Source organism: Tamandua tetradactyla, chromosome 2 (genome assembly GCF_023851605.1).
Source record: "Tamandua tetradactyla isolate mTamTet1 chromosome 2, mTamTet1.pri, whole genome shotgun sequence".
NCBI lineage: Eukaryota > Metazoa > Chordata > Mammalia > Pilosa > Myrmecophagidae > Tamandua > Tamandua tetradactyla.
In genome coordinates this window covers 158,129,765-158,156,242 of record NC_135328.1, presented here as the reverse complement: position 1 = coordinate 158,156,242, position 26,478 = coordinate 158,129,765, and the positions used below count along the sequence as shown (strand labels likewise).

General features: G+C 37.3%; 1 protein-coding gene across 4 annotated transcripts in view; it reads left to right on the top strand.

Moving 5' to 3' along the window:
- The window catches only part of PATJ (PATJ crumbs cell polarity complex component), a 473,288-nt gene that overhangs the window by 293,540 nt on the left and 153,270 nt on the right, over positions 1-26,478 (top strand). For all 4 annotated transcript variants that reach the window (XM_077149461.1, XM_077149460.1, XM_077149463.1 and 1 more), the window contains one exon: positions 15,571-15,662. In XM_077149461.1, coding sequence (XP_077005576.1) covers positions 15,571-15,662 — 92 coding nt within the window. The remainder of the gene's footprint in view (positions 1-15,570; positions 15,663-26,478) is intronic.

Sequence of the window (26,478 nt, the reverse complement as noted above, 5' to 3'; positions counted from 1 at the left end):
ACTTTATCCTTCACTTCCATAAGTTCTGCGATTTGTTTTTTCAGTTTTTCTATTTCTTCTTTATGTTCAGCCCATGTCCTCTTCATGTCCTCCCTCAATTTATCGATTTCATTTTTGAAGAGGTTTTCCATTTCTGTTCGTATATTCAGCATTAGTTGTCTCAGCTCTTGTGTCTCATTTGAGCTATTGGTTTGTTCCTTTGACTGAGCCATATTCTCAATCTTTTGAGCGTGGACAGTTATCTTCTGCTGCTGGCGTCTGGGCATTTATTCAGATTTCTCTTGGTGTTGGACCCAGCAAGGTTGTAATATTTTTCTGTGAAATCTCTGGTATCTGTTTTTCTTATCTTGCCCAGTATGTGGCGCACGTGGCACATGTTTGTCTCAAGTGTTTGGAATGGGTCTCCCCCAGTCACCGATCTCCATGGCCTGGGGATTTCGGATCCAATTCTCTCCGTTGGTTCAGGGGCCGCGCGTGGTGGGGGCGTCAGCTGCCGTGGCTTGAGGGAACCCTGTGGCTGGTTGTGGGCCGCAGCGGGCCTGGGGGATTCCCCACCGGACCAGGAAGCCTCCCGTGGGCGGGGCTACCGCTGCTTGGATAGCCCTCCTATCCGAGACTCGTATCTGCGGACTCGAAGCAGAGACTCGAAGCCGCCCGCAAAAGAGGGGTGCCGCCTGCCTCGGCTTGGGAAACTTGCTTCTCCAATACTCTCAGCCGGCCCAGAAAGGAGGGAGGGAGTAGCTCGGACCACCGCAGCTGCCGCTGATCGGGAAATCACGCGCCGCTCGGGGGTCTCACCGCAGCCTAGTCTCGCAGTCAGTCTAGCCAGCCCAGACTTTGGATAGCCCTCTGATCTGAGATTCGTAGCTGCGGACTCAAAGCCGAGACTCGAAGCCGCCCGCAGAAGAAGGGCGCTGCCTGCCTCGGCTTGGGAAACTTGCTTCTCCGATACTCTCAGCCGGCCCGGGAAGGAGGGAGGGATTAGCTCAGACCGCCGCGGCTGCGGCTGCTCGGCAAATCACGCGCTGCTCGGGGGTCTCGCCGCAGCCAAGAGTCGCAGTCAGACTTGCCAGCCCAGACTTTGTATAGCCCTCTGATCCGAGACTCGTAGCTGCGGACTCGAAGCCGAGACTCAAAGCCGCCCGCAAAAGTGTGGCGCCGGCCACCTTGGCTGGGAAGCTTTTCTCTCTGCGTCCCTCAGCCAGCCCGGAAAGGAGGGAGGGATTAGCTCGGACCGCTGCAGCTGCAGCTGCTCGGGGGTCTCGCCGCAGCCAAGTCTCGCAATCAGACTTGCCAGCCCAGACTTTGGATAGCCCTCTGATGCGAGACTCGTAGTCACGGACTCGAAGCCGAGACTCGAAGCTGCCCGCAAAAGTGTGGCGCCGGCCGCCTTGGCTGGGAAGCTTGTCTCTCCGCGTCCCTCAGCCAGCCCGGGAAGGAGGGAGGGATTAGCTCGGACCGCCGCAGCTGCGGCTGCTCGGGAAATCGCCCGCCGCTCGGGGATCTCACTCACCGCAGCCGAGTTTCGCAGTCAGACTAACCAGCCCAGACTGGGTTACGCTGTGTGTCCATTCCCTGCTGTAGCCCCGGGAGCTGTTCTGTACTGTTTCTGTTCACCTATTAGTTGATTTGGAGTCGGAGGAACTAAGACGCATGTACCTTACTAAGACGCCATCTTCCTGCCCCTCAGCCTCCTCCCCTCCTTGGATTTTTATTGTGATTTTGTTGAATCTATAGTTTAACTTAGAGAAGCCAGGCATCTTCATAATACTTAGTTCTCTAAATCATGACTATGTAACCAGTGTTTTATAATTTTCAATGTAGAACTTTCACATTTATTTAGTTAAATTTATTCCTAGAGTATCTTACATTTTTGATACTGTTGCAAATGGAATGTTTTAATTTCATTCTTGTCTGTTGCTAGCATACAGAAATACAATTCATTTTGTACATTTGTGTATTGACCTTGTATCCCAAAATCATGGTAAACTTGCTTATTAGGTCTAGCAGAATTTTGTTTATTCCTAAGGATTTTCTAAGTAAACAGTCTGTGTATAGGGATAGTTTTATTTTTTACTATTTAACTTATATCCTTCCTGTCTTCCTGCCCTCTTCCCTTCCCACCTTATTTCCCATTTCAGCATGAAGTTGATTAGTGTTAGATGATTAAGAATGGTTTTAGCTTTATGTTATAAATAAAGGTATATATATAATATAATTAGATAAAATTATTATGAGTCTCTAAATGTATTGCCCTTTTTTATTTATGTTTCTAGCTGTGATTCAAAAGCATTAGATTGCAAATGTAGTTTTAATTCTAATGGATTCCCTAACATACTGAATTATCTTTAAAATGTCACTTATCACTGTTCTTCTCTCTTTTAATTTAAGATTAGACATGTTTAGATGTTTTAGAAGTAATAAATAATCATAAAAATTCAGATTTCACAGATGAATATCATATTCTTTTCTTTTCTGTCTCTGTGATACTGTTCTTCCAGAGGTAACCACTGTCCACTTACTGTCCTTCCTGGTGGTCTCATGCATAGATACACATGATTTTATAGTTAATGTACACAAACAGAATCATATTATACGTACCATTTTAATGAATGATATATCATTTTCCATATAACTACAAGTACTTCTATAATGTAGTGGAATGCAAGTCTTTATGCAATTGTTTGACTAAATCCTCTAATTGGTGGTATACCAATTTCTGCCCCCCCAACAATATATGAGAGTCTTTTACCCCCAAAGCTTGCATACACTGTATATAATCAGACCTTAGCCAATCTGATATTTGCAGTTTTTTCATTGAATAAAGGAGTTCACACTTATACCATACATAGATACATAAGGAAGTGAATGAGAAAATAGTACTATACTCTGGTGATGCTGAGGCTTTTTTTTTTTTTTTCTCGTTTTTGTATGCTGTATGGCGGAGGTCACATTTCATTCTTTTTCCATGTGAGTACTCCCTTATTGCAGCACCATTTGTTGAATTTTTTTTTTTTTGGTTTGGTTTGGTTTTCTCTTCATTTGTTTGTTTTTGCTTGTTTGTTTGTTTGGAAAGTGCATGGGTCAGGAATCGAACCTCAGTCTCCCACATGGCAAGTGAGAGTTCTGCTACTGAACTACTCTTACATCTCCCCCACCCCCCAAGTCTTTAACTTTATACTTGAATTGCATTTTTCTCTGCCTTTACCACTGTATGATATCTGGAATGAAAATTGGGTACTGGGGAATTTTTTTTGAGGGGGGAATGAGGTGGTTGAGTATGGAATATAAATATTAGGATAAGTAATAAGAGAAGCAGCATGAATCTCGTGACATCAAAATAAACATTCTTGTTCACCATTCTATAGGTCCCATACCTACTGGAAAGATGCTTTGAGACTGAGAGACTTTGAGATTGGAGTCTTGTCTCTGACACCACCTTACCTAGTATACTTGTAAAGTCACTGAGTTGTGAGTCATGGTATTCTCATCTATAAAAGTACAGAATACCTACTTAACTGGAATCTATATGAGATATGATCTAAAAGCTATCGAGTGCATATGATATAATCCTCCCTCTACAGGATGGGTTTATTCATGAGAGTATTCATGAGAGGTAAAAAGAAAACTGGGGCTTGAAGGAGGGCAGTTAGGGGCTTTGGTAAGGACCTCTGATGAGTGATTGGATTTGTAGCTGTGTCTGTGGAAGGGGCAAGTAAAATATTTTGAAGGCAAGTGAAAAAACTAATAACAGGGATTTGGGGTTGAGTTCTAATCAAATCAGCTATTTATACCATGTTCTGGTAGCATTTATCCATGTTCTGGTAGAAGGAATTGTAGATCATAAGCCACTTCACTCCTATTTGCCTATTTGCTTAAAGTAACTAACAATGCCATTAATGAAGTTAGGTTTTAGTGCCTCAGCCTCCTAGGTAAACATCATTCCTCTGAAATATTAATGGCTTCTAAGAGGTGGGTTATACTTCTGCCTCCATTCACTCATTCATTCCTATGCCATGTAGGTAATAGGAAATTATCTATAGGTACCATCTGCAGTTGGTCAGATGAACCAGCCGATAGCAGCAACTGGAGCAACTTCCATAGAAACTCTTCCCTCTGCTTATTTCTGTGAAATCGATGTCAATATTTTACAAAATATCAGGGCTTGGATTCAAAAGAATATCCCAATAACTGCGCTATGTGAGCTATATGTTACTATCACTTTGCCTTCAGAGAGTATTTCAATTTAATTAGCTTTGTTTGAGAGAAAAGAAATCTCTCATGTCCAAGCCTTTTATATGAATGTGTTTCTTTGGGAACATTGTACATTACAAGAATAGATTAAATTGAAGTTGCAGAAGATTGCATTTTGGCACTGTACTCATTAAATGTAATCCTTAAAATCTAATCTTTTGCTCAAAGTATTGATATATTGCTACTTGATATATAGTATTTTGAATTTCTGAGAAAAAAACTTAATGTGATAACATATTTGGAAATATTTTCTCATTATTGTGAAATTGAGTTTTCACATGAGTTTTAGTCATCTTCCCTGTTTCAACCCTATCCTTGTATCCTTTTCCCCCTTCAATTCCCTGTTTGTGAAACTGAAGCAGTGATTTGGAGAGTGAAGATCATTTTTCACTGGGTCTGATGGCCAGTATTTTTGGAAAAAAAAATATTCTACAAGTATAAGAGGTCTTCTTTGAACAGGACCTGATTACCTCTATTACCTGTTAGTTCACCCTGGTCCTAAAAGCTGTACTGAAGTACCTGTGGTTGCCAGGAAGAGACTTGCAGTTGCACATCTGCATAGTTGTTCATTTGCTTTTCCCCTGCCCAAGCACCCTTCCTACCACTCACATATCCGTGTGCCTGCTAAGTGTCTGTCTATTCTTCCTTAAAACCAACTTACCCACCTCCATGAGTGGGTATATCCTTTGCTCTATGCCTACATCCTTCATAAGGCGGTAAAATTTTGTTTCCATGACTGTCTCACTTATTAGAGTACCATTTTTTTTTTTTAGGGCATGGGCCACATCTAATTGAGTAAAGAATTCTCATAAAATGGAATTTTATTTATTTATTTCATAGAATCTGGTATCTGAAATATATTTAGTGCTTCTACATACAGTAGCTATGGCATTGGTGCTAATTAAAATACCTGATCCTTATCACTTACACAGCAACTGTTGCATAAGTGAATAAATGAATAGACAATATATCTACTATACCTTTATTGGAATATTACTTAGTTGGTGTTTCTACTTTGTGAGGCCCTATCAGTTAGATTTAATATTTCATAGGATTAAAAATACATTACTTGCCCTATGCTTTTTTTTTAATTACCCCAGATAAATGCCCTTAATGACTGTTTCCTAATTATTAACAGGACATGCTTTGCAGTTAAACAGATTTGGCTATAAATTCTGGCTCTCAAAATGTTACATTGGTCGAATTCCTTAATCTCACTAAGCCTCAATTTCCCCATCTGTATAATGAGATGATAACGTGTTTCGTTACTGCTGTGTGAGAGCTTTAAGTGAAGTTATGTAAGGAATATACATGTATACATATATAAACAAACAACAAAATACTATGGGCATACATATATATAGTGTGCCTTGTATGTTGTAAATATTTATTAAATGATATAATTGCAGAGTATAATAGGTTATAAAATATAGATATGGGGGAAAAATGAAAATCACCTTAAATACTACTAATGAATGCTAGCTTCAGTGTTGATATTTAGTAGAGATACACAGAACTTTCTTTAGACCCAGACAGAAACTTTTACATAAGTGAAAATAATGTGATAAATAAATAGGTTATGTAATATTTTGTCCTTCACTGTTTTTACCAAACAGCGTTATCATTATGATAGTACATCTAGATCTATATTGTCCTTCTTTGCCTCCTTTCAACACACAGTTTTCCATTTATTGACATACTATGACAAATACAATTGACATTTTGGTGATGAATGTAAAGTTTTTTTCAGTTTTTCTTTATTAAAATATATAGCGATGCTGGAGATTTGGGCACCATACTTTTTTAATCTGTTTAGGGTAAAATCTTAAAATTAGAATTGTTAGATTAAAAGTTACCTTACAAAAATATTCAACATTATAAACACATGATTCTTTTTTCTGCATGTGTATTAAATGCAATGAAAGAGAAAAATATAATGATGAGGTCTTAATGTCATGAACTATGATTTTAGGCATAGAGGAAGGAACGTTCAGATTTCATTATCAGCAATTTGAGTTAGCTGAATTTCAACTTATTTCTTAAATAATAATTTTTGACTTTTCATTATAAATCCTACTTTAATAAAATATGGAGAAAAAGGTAATTGTTGAATATAATATATTATGACATGAAATTCAAACCTCAGTCAAGCCTGTTGCTAAATTTTAATTTTTGTATAATTAATATTTCCAATCTTTGCTTAAGTTAATTAACTTTTACTTCCAATTTGGTTAAGTTTTTAAAAACACATTTAATTGAGCAGCTCTTCAGCATAAATTTATATTCATGTTCAGTTGAAATATGTGAAGTTAAGAGTAGTTCAAAGCATCTCTTTGTGACATTTTTGAATAATTATATTATTAAAACCAGTCTAATTAAAGACCTAAAGTGAAAATTTATGTTGTATGAAAAAAGGGTTTATATCCATTTACTTTTGCTGAATCCTTGCTGGATTAATCCTAATTCTACTTTTTCTACCAAATATAAAACATTGCAGTTAAGTATCCCATGTCTGGTATATAAATGTGGGGAATTTACCTCAAATCAGTTTATTTTTAACTACAGTAGTAGAAGCCAACCCATGAGGGGAAAAATTATACACAATGAAAACCTATTATAATGTGAGTTAGACGTTTTTGCAAATACAGGTGTTTCTGATTTGGGACTGTTCTCCTCAGCTACTATAATTTACTCCTGAATGACATTTCATTGACTTGCTAATTCAGAACCTGGGGAAAATGAACTAACTTACCCGTAAGATAAAATATTAGTGTATTTTTCGGATCAGGGATCATGGAGCTGAAACAGAAGTTATTAACCATCTGGAGGAGCTGAGCAGGTCCTTTTTATCAGTGATCAAAAGAGGGAGCCAAAAATTGATAAGAGATCCAGAATTGTGGGTCAAGAGCATAGAAGTTTCCTTTTAATGGGGCGCTATTTAGGTTCAGGTGTCAACTTGGCCAGGGGACAATGCCCCATTGTTCTGTTCTGTCACAAAGAGATGCTTTGAACTACTCTTAAATAATCAGCATGTGAAATTCATCTATGGCTGATTACATCTACAATCAGCTAAGGGAAGTGCCTTCTCCAGTGAGTGATATTTGAGTTAATTAGCTGAAGGCTTAAGAGAGAGAAGTCAGAAGAGAGTTCAACACAGCACAACCCAAGTAGCTCAGCACTCAGAGTTCAGCCCAGAAGTTTGGAGATACAGAAAGGAATCACCCCGGGGAAAGCTGTTGGAACCCAGAAGCCAGGAGAGAAGACCAGCAGATGTTACTGTGTGCCTTCCCATTGACAGAGAAACTCAGATGAACGCTAGTTGCCTTTCCTCTGAAGAACTATAAAATTGTAACTAAATAAGTGCCTTATTAAAAGCCAATCCATCACTGGTGTGTTGCATTCTGGAAGATTTAGCAAACTAAAATGGACAGGAAGCCTTTTCTCTATTTATTTTTCTCCTCTCAGATCCAATGCAAATTACTGAGTACTGAGAGCATAAAGCAAGAAGGTATAAAAAAGTACATTGCTTAGATGTATATTAATTTTTGGAATGAAGGAGCTTCAAAACTCAAAAGCGATGTTTGTGGAGACTTTTTGATTGCAAGGATCAGAAATTAGTTTATGGTAATTCAGCCAAGGAAAAGAATTTATTGTAATGGTGCAGGGGTCTCTCCTGGAAGTGAAGATGAAGATGCATGTGGGCCTAAGGAAGTGGTGGCCTTCCCTGCCCCTTCATCCATGTGGCATAATATGGTCATATCACAAAGGCTCAAAGAACATGTAGAGAATAGTTAGCTGTGTCTCAGCTCCATGTAAGGACAGTTCCTAGCAAAGAGAAGTATATGCTAGCAAAGGTTCCCCCAAAGTCTTTACTATTTCCCCAATCTCCTCTGGCCTTCTCATCATATAATATGGAAATTGAAACTAAATGGCATAAAATACACTGTCTATAACCATATCCTGATGAACATGGCATAAGGATATAATTTATCATTCAAGCTGGGTCACTACTGAGAAGGGGAGCTATTAATATTAAGTAATTTGGGACAACACGCATAACAAAAAATCAGGATATGTGGTTACCCTCGGATGGAAGAGCTGTCGATTTCAGGTTTTAAGATAATACATTATTTGGATAGAGTAGGATATACAAAATCAGGACTAAAGGCAGTTCTTCTGACCACTGTGGAATGATATCATAGATAAGGACCTGTCCAAATGATTTATTATTCTTCCCTTAGGTCATTGAATCATCTTTCAGAGAGAGAAACCTTGGGGAAAGCACTTAATTTCTCTGCTTCTCAGTTTATTGAAAATAAATGAAAAATAATATTTTTCCTATTTCTGGATATTCTGATCACTATTTTAAAAGGATGGCAGTAGTATTTGTCCCAAAATAACATATTTCATTTTCCTTTTGCTTGGGTTAAAATTTTTAAGGATAGTTAATGTACATATATATGTGCAATGAAAATAAATGTAATATAAGTATATTATCATTCAAGGGTCTTATTTGTTCAAAGAGAAAAGCGTGGTTTTTGTGTTGTAGTGATTTGTTTAATTCTGACTTCTTTATCTCAGAATTCTAGGACCTAAAATGGTGGGTGACTAATATTTCCCTGTTCCTGCTCAGGGCTTATTTAAGAGGCTTCTTTAAAATGATGACCTTTAGAAGTCATCTGATTATATGCCCACCATCTGCACCATACAGATGATGTGACCTCTAGGTGTGCCCAAGGATCACAGCCTTTTAAACTAATAACTAAATCACCTTGTGTAAACACTCAACCTGTCTGAGTTTCAATTTCCTCATCTGTTGAATGGAATAATATGTAATACCATATACTGTGTATACGGCACATGAAGAGTTTAATATAGTGTCCGGCACAGAATAAGCAATCAGTAAATGATGACCAAAAGTAATTATAATTAGCCTGAAAGCCTTCCAAAAGATGCAGAATGCTTTTTTTTGCCTGTGCTATACTTGGAAGACCTCCTGCATCTGTTGTTTAAAGAGCAGTGCCCTCAGAGAACAGCAACTTCCCAGTAATAGAATAAGAGATGGTGTTAAGTTAATTGCTCATAATATGCCTCGTATTCCTTCTAATTACTTACTGAATTTTCTCTGGAGTGTGTTTCCTTTAGTGATGAAGAAATATAAAATCTGCTTACATAGCTGTAAGCTGTATACCTTTCATTTAGATAGTAAAATTGTTTCATATTAAATAGGCTGTGAGAAAACATGTAAGAGAACTACCTCTCCTGAAACTCAGAGGCTGTTAATGAGTCATTTTCAAGGCCAAAATGATGGCTTTGTCTTGGATTTTTTTTTTAATCCTGAGATCTGCATTTTCCTTTTCGGTTTAATCCAGTTAAATCACGTTTCACTCTTTTAGTTTCTTGCTCTGTTCCCAGTTTTCCACTGTATAGTCGAGTTTCTCCAGAGGCCATGGAACATTTGCAGAGAGCAGCTGCTTTAGCAGTAAACACGACAGTTGTTGGCACTTGAATAGCTAGCAAGCTGCTTTGCCCTTCTACTACATGAGTCTGAATATTTAGAAGCAGTACCATGAAAGGCATATTTGAGATTTACCCTTATATAAATTAAAATTAATGACCTCCTTTCTTCATGTGGGATATAATTTTTCCCTCTTAGAATAATAGTACCATATATTTTAAGCCATCAAAGCGGAGGATCACAGCTCAAAAGCATACATAGCCATTAACACAAAATGGTTAGATTTTATATATGCTCAAACCTTTGCTGATCAGAAAAGAATTTTTGAAATCTCAACCACTTTGAAGGCTGGAGGCCCCCTCAGAGAATGCATACTAGCAATTGATTAAAGGCCACTTCCATTCAGGGCTCTGCAATTTAATAAATCTTCCTGAGCCCCTCTGTATGCAAAGCTATACATGGGAAATGCCAAGGGAGGAAGCTAGTGCTTGCCCTGAGTGAGATTAGCTCAGTTCAGTAAATGTTTTTTTACATGTATTATGTGTTAAATGGTGTTTACTGCCTGACAAGGATTGATTTTACCTTGTCATATCATGGTATAAGAGCCACTCAGACACTGTTTTAAATCTAGTGCCATAGAATTCAAAGGCAAAGGTTAGATCATGTGGTAGTTAGGTTCAGTTGTCAACTTGGCCAGGTGAAGGCACCGGTTCTGTTGCTGTGGACATGAGCCAATGGTACGTGAACCTCATCTGTTGCTGATTACATCTGCAGTCAGCTAGGAGGTGTGCCTGCTGCAATGAATGATGTTTGACTTAACTGGCTGGTGCTTAAATGAGCGAATGCAACGTAGCACAGCCCCAGCAGCTCAGCATACCTCATCTCAGTACTCACAGCTCAGTCCAGGCCTTTGGAGATGCAGAAAAGAATCACCCCGGGGAAGGTTGTTGGAATCCAGAGGCCTGGAGAGAAGGCCAGCAGAGATTGTCTTGTGCCTTCCCACATAAGAAAGAACCTCAAATGAAAGCTGCCTTTCCTCTGAAGTACTAACGAAATAAATCCCCTTTTATTAAAAGCCAGTCTGTCTCTGGTGTGTTGCATTCCGGCAGCTAGCAAACTAGAACAGATGAGTTCATAGTTTAGGAAAGATTTCCCAAAGTCAGAGGCAAATGATTATGTGAATGGTAGGCACTGAACCTGGCATATTCCATGCATCTCATTTTTTAAATGCTTTCTTGTTTATAAATTAAGCAGATTGGAAAATATGATTAGCAAAAATGTTATCATGCTATATGTACTATTTTATAACCTGGGTTTGCCACTTAATACATTTTGGACATTTCTAACATCATAATTAAGTATGCTTTTTCACATTACTTTTAATAATAACATCATTTATTTAAACTTTCCCCTTATAACTAAATAAAGTAAGAAGATATAAAAGTAATAAATATAAACTCATGAAAGTATTAGTATTATACATGAATAATTATATAATCATGAGGGTGGGCACATTTTTAAATATATGATTTTGAAGGCAGAAACCTCAACAGAAAAGATAGTTTGTTTGTTTTGCATGGGCAGGTACTGGGAATCGAGCCCGGGTCTCTGGCATGGCAGGTAAGAACTCTGCCTGTTGAGGCACCGTGGCCGACCCAGAAAAGATAGCTTTGAACATATAAAAATTTTTAAACCCCTTAGATATCAAGAATTATTGTAAATTAAATTTAAATGTTACTATCTCATTTCATTCTCCCAACAGCTTTATGAATCAGGTACTTGAGTTCCTTTTATAGAAGAAGAAACTGAGGCATAAAGAAATGACAATATAGAGATCAAAGGATTTCTGCTAAATGGATTAACTTGGTGAAAAGCAAAAGCTAGTAGAAAGAAAGGTAGAGTGAGGAGGCAGCTGGAGTTTAATCTTTGCAGCAACTTTAGATATGAATCCAGCTTTCCCACTTTGAGCAAAGTGATGGAAGCTGTATACCTTTCATTTAAATAGTAAAATGTCTATTAAATGAAGCCTGTCTAAAGCTTCATTTTAGACTTCCGGAAAAGACGGCGGCTTAGTAAGACGCGCGGGTCTTAGTTCCTCCTCCAGAAAAGCAACTAAAGAAACAGAAACAACACGAAACAGCTCCCGGAGTCACGACAGAGACCAAAAAGACAGCGTACCCCATTCTGGAACGGCTGAACGGGCAGGGAGAATCCGCTGCGGTGAGATACCCGAGGGGCGCACGTTTTCCTGGCTGGGGCGGCTGGCGACTGGGGTCCCCTCCACGCATGTGGCTCCCCGGTCTGACTGGGAACATTGGATAGCGGGGCCCTCCCGTCACGCTTGGCGTCTCAGGCCAGCTGGGCAATTTGGACCGGCACTCCCCCAAGCCGCGGCCAGCGACCCCCGCCTCCATGCACGGTTTCCCGGGCCGACTGCCCCGCAGACAAACGACCGCCACGAGCGCCACCTACTGGGCAGGAAAAGAAAAACAGAGCCCAGAGATTCTACAGAAAAACCTTTCAACTAGCTGGGTCCCACACCCAGGGAAATCTGATCAAATGCCCAGACACCAGCAGAAAATAATGGATGACGCTCGGAAAATTGAAGATATGGCCCAGTCAAAGGAACAAACCAATAGTTCAAATGAGATACAGGAGCTGAGACAACTAATGCTGAATATACGAATAGAAATGGAAAAACTCTTCAAAAACCAAATCAATAAATTGAGGGAGGACATGAAGAAGACATGGGCTGAACAAAAAGAAGAAATAGAAAATCTGAAAAAACAAATCACAGAACTTGTGGGAGTGAAGGACAAAGAAGAAAAAATGGAAAAAACAATGGATAACTACAATGGTAGATCTAAAGAGACAGAAGCTACAATTAGTGAACTGGAGGATGGAACATCTGAATTCCAAAAAGAAACAGAAACTATAGGGAAAAGAATGGAAAAACTTGAGCAGGGGATCAGGGAACTGAATGACAATATGAAGCGCACAAATATACGTGTTGTGGGTGTCCCAGAAGGAGAAGAGAAGGGAAAAGGAGGAGAAAAACTAATGGAAGAAATTATCACTGAAAATTTCCCAACTCTTATGAAAGACCTAAAATTACAGATCCAAGAAGTGCAGCGCACCCCAAAGAGATTAGACCCAAATAGGCATTCTCCAAGACACTTACTAGTTAGAATGTCAGAGGTCAAAGAGAAAGAGAGGATCTTGAAAGCAGCAAGAGAAAAACAATCTGTCACATACAAGGGAAACCCAATAAGACTATGTGTAGATTTCTCAGCAGAAACCATGGAAGCTAGAAGACAGTGGGATGATATATTTAAATTACTAAAAGAGAAAAACTGCCAACCAAGACTCCTATATCCAGCAAAATTGTCCTTCAAAAATGAAGAAGAAATTAAAACATTTATAGACAAAAAGTCACTGAGAGAATTTGTGACCAAGAGACCAGCTCTGCAAGAAATACTAAAGGGAGCACTAGAGTCAGATATGAAAAGACAGAAGAGAGAGGTATGGAGTAAAGTGTAGAAAGAAGAAAAATCAGATATGATATATATAATACAAAAGCCAAAATGGTAGAGGAAAATATTATCCAAATAGTAATAACACTAAAAGTTAATGGACTGAATTTCCCAATCAAAAGACATAGACTGGCAGAATGGATTACGACCCAGCAATACCACTGCTAGGTATCTACTCAAAGGACTTAAGGGCAAAGACACAGACGGACATTTGCACACCAGTGTTTATAGCAGCATTATCTACAATTGCAAAGAGATGGAAACAGCCAAAATGTCCATCAACAGACGAGTGGCTAAACAAACTGTGGCGTATACCTACGATGGAATATTATGCAGCTTTAAGACAGACTAAACTTATGAAGCATGTAATAACATGGATGGACCTAGAGAACATTATGCTGAGTGAGTCTAGCCCAAAACTAAAGGACAAATACTGTATGGTCCCACTGATGTGAACCGACATTCGAGAATCAGCTTGGAATATATCATTGGTAACAGAGACCAGCAGGAGTTAGAAACAGGGTAAGATAATGGGTAATTGGAGCTGAAGGAATACAGACTGTGCAACAGGACTAGATACAAAAACTCAAAAATGGACAGCACAATAATACCTAAGTGTAATGTAACTAGGTTGGAACACTGAATGAAGCTGTACCTGAGATATGGTTTTTTGTTTGTTTGTTTGTGTGTTTGTATCTTTTGTTTTTGTTTTTTTTTCTTTTTCCTTTTTATATATATATATATATTTTATTACTATTATTATTTTAATTCTCTTCTCTATATTAACATTCTGTATCTTTTTCTGCTGTTTTGCTAGTTCTTTTCCTAAATCGATGGAAATGTACTAAGAAATGATGATCATACATCTATGTGATGATACTAAGAATTACTGAGTGCATGTGTAGAATGGAATGATTTCTAAATGTTGTGTTAATTTCTTTTCTTTTTTTTGATTAATAAAAAAAATTAAAAAAAAAAAAGTATATAAATGGAGTCATACAATGTGTATTTACGTCTGGTGACTTTTGTTCCAAAGTATATTTTTAAGATGTATTCCTGATATTGTTTATAACATCATTTTTTTTCATTCTAATTCCTATAGATGATTTCATTATAGAATATACCCCAATTTCTTTCTTTCTCTTCTGCTTATGGAAAAGTATGTTATTTATATTTTGCACAACTATACATAAAGTATAAATTTTATGCTTGCCTTTTTAAAAAAAAAAAAAAATGCTTCATTTTAGACAGTTAAAAATAGTAAATTTTCAGGCGGGTCATGATGACTCAGCAGGCAGAGTTCTCACCTGCCATGCCGGAAACCCAGGTTCGATTCCTGTTACCTGCCCATGCAAAAAAAAAAAATAGTATATTTTCATTCTGTCGTTTAAAGTGTTCACTTCTAGACCCTTAGTCATTATAACTGTTACAACAAAAATCGTAACTTTTTCAAGTGTCTTTAAATGCAAAATTTCAGAAATGTCAAGGACAAATTAGATGTTGATTACAAAAAGCATATTCCTTAAATAGTAGAAATTATTTAGGCCTTATTTAAATATAGAGCTCCGTTGAAGCAAATTATATAATCATTAACTACTTATTGAAGAGACAGGGCAGGGAAAAAAAAGCCAAAAATTGTACTAGCTGTTATCAGTCAGATAAAATAAATGAAAGATTGATTATAACTGTCATCATAGTTTGTCAGTGGGAAAAGGAATGAAAAAAATTAGAATGTAAGTGTTTTTATATCATCTTTAAGTGAATCCAATCAAATTAAAAATCCCACTACATCTTGGATATGAGCAGACGGCTCATTAATTATGTAGAGTAAAATAATACTGTGCGGTCATTCTAAAATTTGACTTAAAATGGGAATATAGTGTTTCCCTTCTTTGGAGTAACAAATTTATGCCATGTAATAACCTTAGCACATTTACAGGATCATGTTGAATAGGCCCTCCTGAACTCTAATGAATACCACAGTTTGTTCTGTTTTTTTTTTTTCATTATTTAGGAATCTGGAAAAGCTGTAAGAAATGTACTATCCAGTATAAAATTTTTGCATCTGGCTCATAGAAGTTTGGCAAAATGATCAAGGACTGTATTTTCTTTATTAACTTAAGTAAAAATTGAATTTAAGAGATAGTAGTAGGTGTTTAAATTACAGGATTTAAATCCATGCTATTGTATTAAGATTTTTAGCATTAGATGACTGTAACATGTATCCACTTAAAAGTCAATGAATTTTATTGTTTGACTAATTTGAAGTGTATATGTATATTTTGGTTTTACCTGTGCATTTTATTTTATTTTTCCCCCAACCAGATAAACAATCAGATCCTGTATGGAAGAAGTCACCAAAATGCATCTGCAATTATTAAGACAGCCCCATCAAAGGTCAAGCTGGTTTTCATCAGGTAAGAGCGATACTGCTGATTTTCTAAAACTGCAAGGATATCTTCTGGAAATGTATTTGTGTAATTATTCTGTTATTATTTGCATTGTCTTTGGTTTGTCTAACAGAATCACTGTCCATTTAAATATACATTTTCCTTTTCTGTCATTTTAAGAAAACTATAGAAGTGCAGATTGTTTTGATTGAGGTTTTCTTGTTTGTTTTTCATGTTCCACATGATACAATTGGTAGTTGAGGGTAGTATTTGTATTTCAATTATAAAAATTTCTCTCCTTCCTGGATCTGAATGTCCTTTGTATAAATATATAGACCCCTTTAACATCTTCTCTTCCTGTCACCATCATTTGACACTATTTTCACATTCATTAATGCCCTCACCAAAGAACAGCAAGAAAACAGAACTCAGAAAATGTAAATGAGCTTCATATTAAGACTGCTGGTGATAGGGCATTATATAAGATTCTTTAAAGGTTCCAAATGCACTAGGATAACTTTCCAGAAAACTACAACCTCCAGAATGGTCCCTGGACCAGATAATTCTTGAAATGCTGAGGGTACAGCCTCTCCAGACAACTAGTTCCATCCCCCATGCCATATTATCAACAACCCCTTCTAACATGAAAAAGTTGGAGTAGGCATAGCCTAAATACCTCTAAAGAGTAGGAGAAAGATCAAAGGTGATGGTGGAGTTATACAGAGAAGGTAGGGTTTAACAAATGAGTGTGATTGCAGAATCATTATATTGATATTTCTTTTAGCCTGCAGTACCTTAGAGCAGCTAGAAGTAAAAACCTAAAATGGTGGAATTGTAACCCGTACCAAACTCTGAAATCTGTTCCACAACTAATTGTTGTGATGTACTTTGAAATTTATTGCTTTTTAATATGCTATTTTTCACAAAAAAGAAACAGCATATATTTTTCTAGGCTCCTGTGTTTTGGAGCAGTTGATGGAAAATTTTGAAATTAACGGAATGGTAACCCATACCACACTCTGAAATCTATTCTGTGTGTACTTATTGATGTGTACTTGGGAAATCATTGCTTTTTTGTATATATGTTATTTATCACAAAAAAAGAAAAAAAAGTCAATTGTGGGAAAAAATGCAAAAAGAAAGAAAAAGAGTGCTGGTGAGAAATACGGAATAGAGGAGACTATTTTAGTCTTCTTTGTTATCCAGGATCGTGTTGTATATTTGGGGTTCCACCATATTTACCGGTACCTTGCCTGCTGGCTGATTGTGCCCTCTGATAAAAGAGAATCAGAATTTGGAATCTTCATCATTTGTAGCCCTCATTGTCATATCAGCAAGTTGATTTTTTCCCTTCATTTGCTATCATTTGACTGAAAGAACAGGTAAATCTGTTTTATTTTTTAGGCATTATAACTAACCCTCTATGTTTGCTGTTGCTCTATTTCTTTTCCCGTTGTGCCTCAGTTTTATGAGCTGTAAAATGGGGATAAAAAAGCACCTACCCCATTGATCTTGATTATTTGGTAAATTGAAACCATTCACACAGTGCCTGGCAAAAATAAGTGATTGAATGAATGCTAGATGATATTTTATTATGGTGCTTATCATTATTATTCTCTCCTCATTAGTTACCAATCAGACCTTCTGTCCATCCCAGGATGCTGTTAAGGGGTGGGGTCTGGGAGGAGGGAGCTTTATTCCCAGATATGAACACTAATGGAAGTGATTTAAACTTTCCTTCCTTGGACATGCTTGAGCCTTACCAGGTGTTGCTGCTTTGCTCTTGAAGAAAATCCTACATTTTCTTCAAGAAGAAGGTGCCCTCTTCCCCTACTCAGTAGCACTTTCTGATTCTCTAGGTTTACTCTTTATTTCCAGAGAGAAGAAATTTTCCTCCTTCTTGTTTTTCTGTGTAGAGCAACAACCTATTCTGTCTTAAGTCCTTTGTTTTAGACATGAATCTCTTCTTGGTCTTCTTGCCCCTTTTGCCAGAGTTTATGAAATTAGAGTTAGAGAATGAAAAATGGAACAGTTTCAGGAAAGGTCAGCCACTCAAGAGATTAAACTGTGTCTATTGAGACAGTTCCACAATGATATTATGTTTGTTTCCCAGAGGGCACAATCAGCTTCTTATACACGTTGGGAACTAAAAGAATAGCAGGCAAGCTAGGAAGTGAAAAGATACATATAGGTATTGTACTGCAGTTGTGAAATAATTAGGAGGTAATGTGATACTGAGAAATTACCAGAAATAAAACTTCAGAAAGATTGGCACAGTGACCTTGGAAAAGTTATATCTCAGCTTTGAGCCTCAGTTTCTTCATCTGTAACTCTGCTACACCGGTATGTGAATATCACATGCAATGCCACATGTCTGGCACGTACATGCTCAGAACCTGGCAGCTAATGGTGCTGCAAGTTCTGAAACATGACTCGTACCTCTTCAGAATCTGTGGGCATTTATTGCCTACACTGTATCATCCCATTTTAAAGAAAGCAGAAAGAAAATTCAGTAGGCTCCAAAGGAAATCATTTAATGCAATTAAGTATTAATTAAGTAATCCTTCCATAAGAATTAAATGATTTGAAATTATTTAGAATAAGAAGAGAAAGCTGTATTTTTTTTTAACATTTTTAATTGTGTAATATAACATATATACAAAGAAAGGAAAAAGCAGTAATTTCAAAGCACTTTTCAACAAGTAGTTACAGAACAGGCCCCAGAGTTTGTCATGAGCTACCATTCCGCCATCTCAGATTTTTCCTTCTAAGCTGCTCCAAAACACTAGAGTCTAAAAGCAACATTAATATAGTGATTCAGCAGTCATACTTGTTTGTTAAATCCCATTTTCTCTGTTAAACCTCCTCCTTCTCCTTTCATCCTTCTCCCAGTCTATAGGGATCTTTGGGCAATGCCTGTTCTGACTTTTTCATGTTGAGAAGGAGAGTCCACATTGAAGGATGGGGATGTAATTAGTTGATAATCTTGGGGAGGCTGGTCTCTCTAGGCTTCAGGATTTTTTGGACCTGGGAACCCTCCAGGAATTATATGTTTCAGGAAGGCAAACCTAGTGCATGAAACTTTTATAGAGTCTCAGTTCAAGCCCTAGGTATCTTAAGAGGCAACAGGAATGATGTTGGTTGAGGCTTAGCAAATCATGACAGTTAGCACTATCTAAGTGAAGCTTGCAAAAGAGCAGCCTCCATAACAGCCTCTTAACTAACTCCATTGGATCTCTCTTGGCCACTGATGCCTTACTTTATTACACTTCTTTTCCCCCTTTTGGTCAGGAAGGCATTGTCAATCCCACAGTGACAGAGCCAGACTCATCCCTAGGAGTCAAGCCCCATGTTGTCAGGGAGATTTTCACTCCTGAATAGCTTGTACCACATAGAAGGGAGGCAACAATTTTCCTTGAAGAGATGGACTTTGAGAGAGGCCACATCTGAGCAACAAAGAGGCTTCCTGGTAGCAATTTTTGTGTCTCATTATGAGTAGTCTTACCTTCTCTCTTATAGAAATAAGTTTCAAACAACAAGCCTCAAAATCCAGACCTTGGCTGATTTTCTTGGGAGTCCCCAGTGCTCATTGGGAGGGTACCCAAGGTATCACTGATGGGAGAGTTTAATAGTTCCAGATATATATATATATTTTCCCCCTTCACATCCTCAAGGGATTCTACCAGTACTTTTTAATTATCAGCCCACCATAGTCTAAGATATATCCTGGTACTATACCAAGTCATAGAGAATTACAAGGCCTCATTCCCATTTTAGACTCCAAGAATCTGAGCTTTCTAAATGTACTATCCAGTGAGGTTGTTTCAGACTATGTTAGAGAAAATTTAGGTTTTAGACATGGTAAACTTCTCTGACTTTGATCTCATACCGCAGCTGAAGGGCTGGAGTACCTACAGTATCATCTTTTACCCTGCATTCTAATTTACCTTAGACCCAGCCAGATGGTCTTTGTTTTAAACTCTAATTGAAAGCTGATCTCTTTCTTGGTTACTTCAACTGTTATTATACATACCTGTGCTGACTTTTAGGTCTGCAGCACTCCATTTCTGGGACCCAGGTGTCGCAGAGCTACTCAGAGGTCCAGGGAAATGCCAAATACCTCAGCATCTCAGAATTCAGAAATACATCAACAACTTTAGACCAAATGTGATTGCTTTAAAGGCCTACAGTCCAGGCTCTCATTTTTTGATAAGTATTTTCTGAGAGAGACCTTAGCCTACTTGTTCTTTTGTTTCTTGCCCATTCTGCCCAGCTTATTATCTCCAAGATTTATTCAGTTCATTGTTTGCCCCTCAATGTCCCTTTTTTTGTAGCTGCACCAAATTCCATTATATAAATGTATCACCGTTCGCCATTATGCTTCTTGGTCATTGTATCCTCTGCCTCCCTCCATCTATTGGGCATCACAGATAATGACTGAAATAAACCATGTCTCACTAGTATCTTCCCTTCGTTGTACAATCAGCAGCACTCTCAATTGACAGTTTTCACTGATCCATAATGGCAGAGAACTGGCAAATATAACATCACTAATTATTGAATCAAAACTACCTCTTATCATTTGTCCCTCCCCTTTCTACTTCCTATTGCTAGATCTTGAAGATATTGCCCTGCATTTTCTTCTAAAAGTTTTATGGTACTGGCTCTATATTTAGGTTTTAATCCAGTTTGAATTAATTTTTGTATAGGTTGTAAGGTAAGGGTCCTCTTTCATTCTTTTGGCTATTGATATCCAATTCTCCCATGCCCATTTATTGAAAAAACAGTTCTTTCTCAGTTCAGTGGATGTGGGGGCCTTATCAAAGACCAAATGTCCATAAATTTGGTAGTCTATCACCACACTCTCAATTCTATTCTATTGGTTGTTCCTTCTATCTTTGTGCCAGTACCATGCTGTTTTGAACCCTGTGGCTTTATAGTAAGCTTTAAAGTCAGGAAATGATAGTCGTCCCACTTTGTTCTTTTTTGGGGGGATATCTTTAGCTCTTCTGGGTTTCTTTCCCTTCCCTATAAATTTGATAACCAGCTTTTCCAAGTCTTCAGAGCAGGTCGTTGGGAATTTGATTGGTATTGCATTGAATCCGTAGATCAGTTTGGGTAGAATTGACATCTTAACAACATTCAACCTTCCTGTCCATGAACATGGAATATCTTTCCATCTATTTAGGTCATTTTTTATTTCTTTAGCTTTTTTTGTGTGTGTGATTTTCTGTGTTTAAGTCCTGTTTAGGGTTATTCCTAGATACCTGATTCTTCTAGTTACTATTTTGATTGGAATATTTTCCTTAATTGTCACCTCAGATGTGTCATTGCTTGTATATAGATACATTACTTAATTTCGTACCCTAATCTTGTATCACACCACTTTGCTGAATTTGTTTATTAGAGTAAGTAGCTTTGCCACAGATTTCTCAGGGTTTTCCAAGTATAGCATCATGTCATCTGCAAATAATGGAAGTTTTACCTCTTGCTTTCCAATTTGGATGCTTTTTATTTCTTTCTCCTGTCTAATCGCTCCAGCTATGACTTCTAATAAAATGTTGAATATTAGTGGTGACAATGGACATTCTTGTCTCATTATTGATCTTAAGGGAATGCTTTCTTTTCTCACTGTTAAGTATGATACTGGCCCTGGGCTTTTCTTTGTAGGAAGGTTTTTGGTGACTGATTAAATCTCTTTGCTTGTGATTGGTTTGTTGAGCTCTTCTATTTAGGTCAGTACAGGTAGCTTGTGTTTCTAGGAATTTGTCCATTTCAACCAAGTTGTCTAGTTTGTTGGCATATAGTTGTTCATAATATTTTCTTATGATTTTTTAAATTTCTTCATGATCTGTGATAACACCACCCTGTCATTTCTCATTTTGTTTATTTGTGTCCTCTCCCCTTTTTTCCTTGTTAGTCTAGCTAGGGGTCCATCAGTTTTATTGATTTTACTCAAAGAACCAAATTTTAGTTTTGTTGTTTCTATTGTTTCATTGTTCTCCAGTTTGTTTATTTCTACTTTAATCTTTGTTATTTCTCTTCTATTTGTTTGGGGGTTTGTTTGCTGTTCTTTCTCTAAATTATCCAGGTGAGCAGTTAAATCCTCAAGTTTTGTTCATCCTTGTTTTTTCTTTTTATTTATTATTTATTTATTTTTTGCATGGGCAGGCACCGGGAATTGAACCTGGGTCTCTGACATGGCAGGTGAGAACTCTGCCACTGAGCCACCATTTGCCCACCCCCATCCTTGTTTTTTAATATAGGCATTTAGGGCAATAAATTTCCCTCTCAGCAACTGCCTTTGCTGCATCCCTTAAGTTTTGATATGTTGTATTCTCATTATCATTATCATTCTCCAAATGTTTACTGATTTCTCTAGTATATGAAATTAATGTTTTCTTTGACTCACTGATTATTTAAGAATGTGTAGTTTCATCTCCATTTGTTTGTGAAAGCTCTGGTTCTTTGGTGATTATTAATTTCCAGCTTTATTCCATTGTGATCAGAGAAGGTGCTTTGGATAATTTCATACTTATTAAATTTATAAAGACTCAGTTTGTGTCCCAGCATATGACCTATTCTGGAGAACATTCCATGTGTGCTAGAGAAGAATGTATATCCTGGTGTTTTGGGATTTAATGATCTACATATGTCTATTAGGTCTAATTCATTTACCTCATTGTTAAGGTTTTCTATTTCCTTGTTGATCCTTTTTGGTTGTTCTATCTTTGGTGGAGAGTGGTATATTGAAGTCTTCAGCTATTACTGTTGAAACGCTCCCTTTAGTTTTGCTAATGTTTGCCTTATGTACTTGGGAGCTCCTTGATTAGGAGTGTACACATTTATGATTGTTATTTTTTCTCAGTGAATTGTCACTTTTATTAATATGAAGTGTCCTTCTTTGTCTCTTAGGACACCTTTATATTTAAAGTCTATTTTGTCTGATATTGGTATAGCTACTCCTGCTTTCTTTTGGTTATAGTTTGCATAGAAGAGCTTTTTCCATGCTTTCACTTTCAACACAACCGCATATTTGAGTCTAAGATGCATCTATTGTAAACAGCATGTGGATGGATTATATTTTGTAATCCATTCTGCCAGTCTGTATCTTTTTTTGATTATGTATTGTACTTAATTGTCATTATCTATTTTGTTTCTCTCTCTCTCTCTCTTTAGTTAGTTCTGTTGCTTTATTTATTTATTTTAATATTTTGTATTTATTATTTACGTGGTAAAAGGAATTAAATATATATATATTTTTCACAATGTCGTCATATAACTGTGCATTTATCATCACAATCGCATTCTGCCAGTCTGTATCTTTTAATTGGTGAGTTTGGTCTGTTAACTTTCAAATTAATTATTGTAAAAGCAGCTCTTGACTCTACCATTTTATCCTTCAGTTTTTATTTGTCAGATCTATATATTTGTCAGGTATTCTTTTCCTTCTTTCTCTTTTTGTCCTTTAATTACCATTACTTATATTCTTCAATTTTGTGCTCTCGTCGAGATTTCTCTCTTGTTTTTTTTTTTTAGCTGCTAGGACTCCCTTTAGCATTTCTTGTAGAGCAGATCTCTTGTTAACTAGTTTTCTCAATCTTTGTTTGTTTTTGAAGATTTTAATGTTTCCCTCAAGTTTGAAGGATAACTTGGCTGGATAAAGAATTCTCAGCTGAAATCCTTTCTCATTCAGAATCTTAAATATATTGTACCACTGACTTCTTGCTTCAGTGGTACTGATGAGTAGTCCAATGTCAGTCTTATGTATTTTCCCTTGTATGTAGTAAACTGATTTTCTCATGCACCTACTGTTTCTCTTTAACACCCGACACTTTGATTAGTATATGTCTGGGAGTAGGGCTATTCAGATTTATTCTATTTGCAGTTCATTGCATTGGGTTTCTTTGATTTGTGTATTTATGTCTTTTATAATGGTTGGGTGTTTTCCAACTATTTCCCCATTACATCTTCAACTAACACTCCCAACCCCTTACTCTTCTCCTTTGGGGATACCAGTGATTGATATATTTGTGTACCTCGTGTTGTTCATCATTTCCCTGAGATCCAGTTGTAGTTTTTCTATCTTTCTTACCATTTGTTTTTTTGTGCATCTAGTTCAATTGTTCTGTCTTCTCGCTCACTTATTCTTCCTTTTGCTTGTTCAAATCTCCTATCATGTGTCTCCAGTATATGTCTAAATTGGTCTACTGTATCTTTCATCTCTGTGAGATCTTCATTTTTCTATTTAATCTTTTGAATTCTTATGCTCTTCTAATGTCTTCCAGATATCCTTTCTTTTATAAATGTTCCTGAGTAGTTATTCCATATTCTGTTTCCCCTCTGGAATTTTGATTTGGTCATTTGGCTGGGGCATTTCTGCTTGGATCTTCATATGCTTTGTGATTTCCTGTTGTGTTCCAGGCATTTGATTATTTTCACATGATTATTTTGAATTTGATTTCCTTCATTCATCTAAAGTGTTGTATTTACTTGATTTTCTCTGAAACCTTCCTTTTTCACTTGGTTTGTTATCCCCACTGAATCAAGGTCTACATCTCATGTATGGGATACAATTGAACTTGAGGGTCTATTAGAAGCTAGGCTAGGATGTATGGTTACTTCACTGGCAGAATGGCTGCCATGTGAGAGACCCAGGCTCGACTCCTAGCCCATGCACCTAAAAAATAATAATAGTAATAAAATAACATAATAAATATATGAAAAAACAATAAGAAGAAAACAACAAAACACACCTCAACATTAGTAGTCCCCAGAGTCAAAAGGAGATACCCCAAGATATATTGGGAGTGACTGGTGCCCACCAAAGGGAGAGATAATTTAAGAAAAAAAAGCAATAAATGAAATAAAATAGAATAATGAAAATAATATATAAGAAATAAAAATAATAAAAATATAATATAAATATCTATAAAATTAAAAATAATGAGAAAAAATACTACTAATAAAAAATATATAGAAAGAATATGTTAAAAGTGAAGGAAAAGAAAAAAGAATACTAAGAAAAAAAATTTTTTTAACTTAAAACCTAGGCAGACAGGGAGGTAGTTTGCCTGCCCTACCACTTCTTGCCAGCAGGTGGCAATCCTGAGCCCCCCTGCCCCCTCAGGCCTGCCCCTCCTGGCCTGCAGCACCTTGAGGACAGCATACTCAGCAGGGGGGCTGCTCCCTGCCCCAGCATCCATACTACCGGTCCCTGTTAGTGGGACTTGAGAACTGACTAGCATTAGGAAGATCGGTCAGCCTGCAGTGTCCGGCACCTGGCAGGTCCACTGAACGCTGCACCTGCGGGCCAGCTATTCCCAGCACCAGACCATGCCATTGCTTCCCTCTCCCAGGGTCCCAGCCCCCTGTAGTGGACAATCAGGTTTACCTCTGGGCTCCCCACTGGTACCGTCAACTACAGACCTGTATGGGGAAGTCTCCCCAGCCAGGAACCTGAGGCAGGCTGGAGCGGAGTGACGATCAGTTCCCTCTGATCACACCTGCCCTCACAGCACAGCCCATCCCAATCCCCCGACTCTCTCTCCCAAAACTGCCTAGACACCCTGTTTGATTATAAATACCCTAGGACCACAGTCCCAGTCATTTTCTCCCCATCCCTGATCTTGTTCCACAGAGCAGGAGTGAACTCAATCCTCCGCACCACTGTCTTCCCAGAATTCTCTGAGTTAGTAATAGCTGTAACTCTCATTACTTTAGTTTCTGATGATTTCAATTTTGACTGTTTGGAAAAAAGCAGAATTAAGAACAGAATTTGTTCAGTAGTTTAATGCTGTAAGCGAGATAGAAAATGTTGCTAAATGCTTATTTGCTTGAAATGAACTGAAACAATTTAGAAGTATCAGTGCATATTCAAAATGTTATCTAATTATAAACCTTTCTTCATGGTTATTAAATTATAGTGCCTAGCACATAGCAGGCATTCAGAAAGCTCTGTTGACTAAATTGCCTTTTAGCTTCCACCAGGTAATTTTGTGTTATTTATTCTCCAGAGGTCACAATCATATTATTAGTTTAACTTATGTTATAGATTTAAGCACACTCACATATGTAATTTTACAAAATTCCTCATACCTCTGTTCCTCTTCCTGAGTTAGGAAGATTTTCTGTATCTTCTTCCATAGGGAGAAGAAATATGTAGCTATAATTCTGACCCTATCTACTGCCATATCCACTTTTAGACTAATCCATTGACAACCTTTGTTTGAGTCAGTAGATACATATGTGTCAGATAATTTGTTTTCAAGCATTTAGTTAATTAATTAATGCTTCAGTTGCTATAAGAGAAAGAACTATTTATCTGACTGAGAACTCTTTCCTAAAGAGATGAATTCTTTCCTAAAGCATGGCTGAACTATAATGCATGTGATGAAAAGGAGAAACTGGATTCTCCCTGCCTGGACCTGAACCAAGTTCTGCAGTATCTTAGTATGTGAGCTTGGTCAGTTTCCTGGTCTCTCACATGGAGATGATATAGCTATCTCACAAGTTGTCTAATATATTTATGCATATAAATTGCCTTATAATGTGTCTCAATGATGTTGATGACTGTGGTGATTACTATAATGACAGGAAAAGGTGTGAAGAGAGAGGAAGAAGGAATTAAAATAAAAGGAAAGAAATCAGGGAAAGTAATCTGAGGAAAAAGAAAAGTCATTCCCTGATATATATATATATATATCTTGCCTAATTCCATAATTTTGAATATTTTTGTAAATGAAGCATGCTCACAGTTTAAGGATGCTTTAATTAATGTCATGATTATGAGCATTGGAAGACATAGCTATGGGATATTATATAAAACCATTTCTCAAAAATG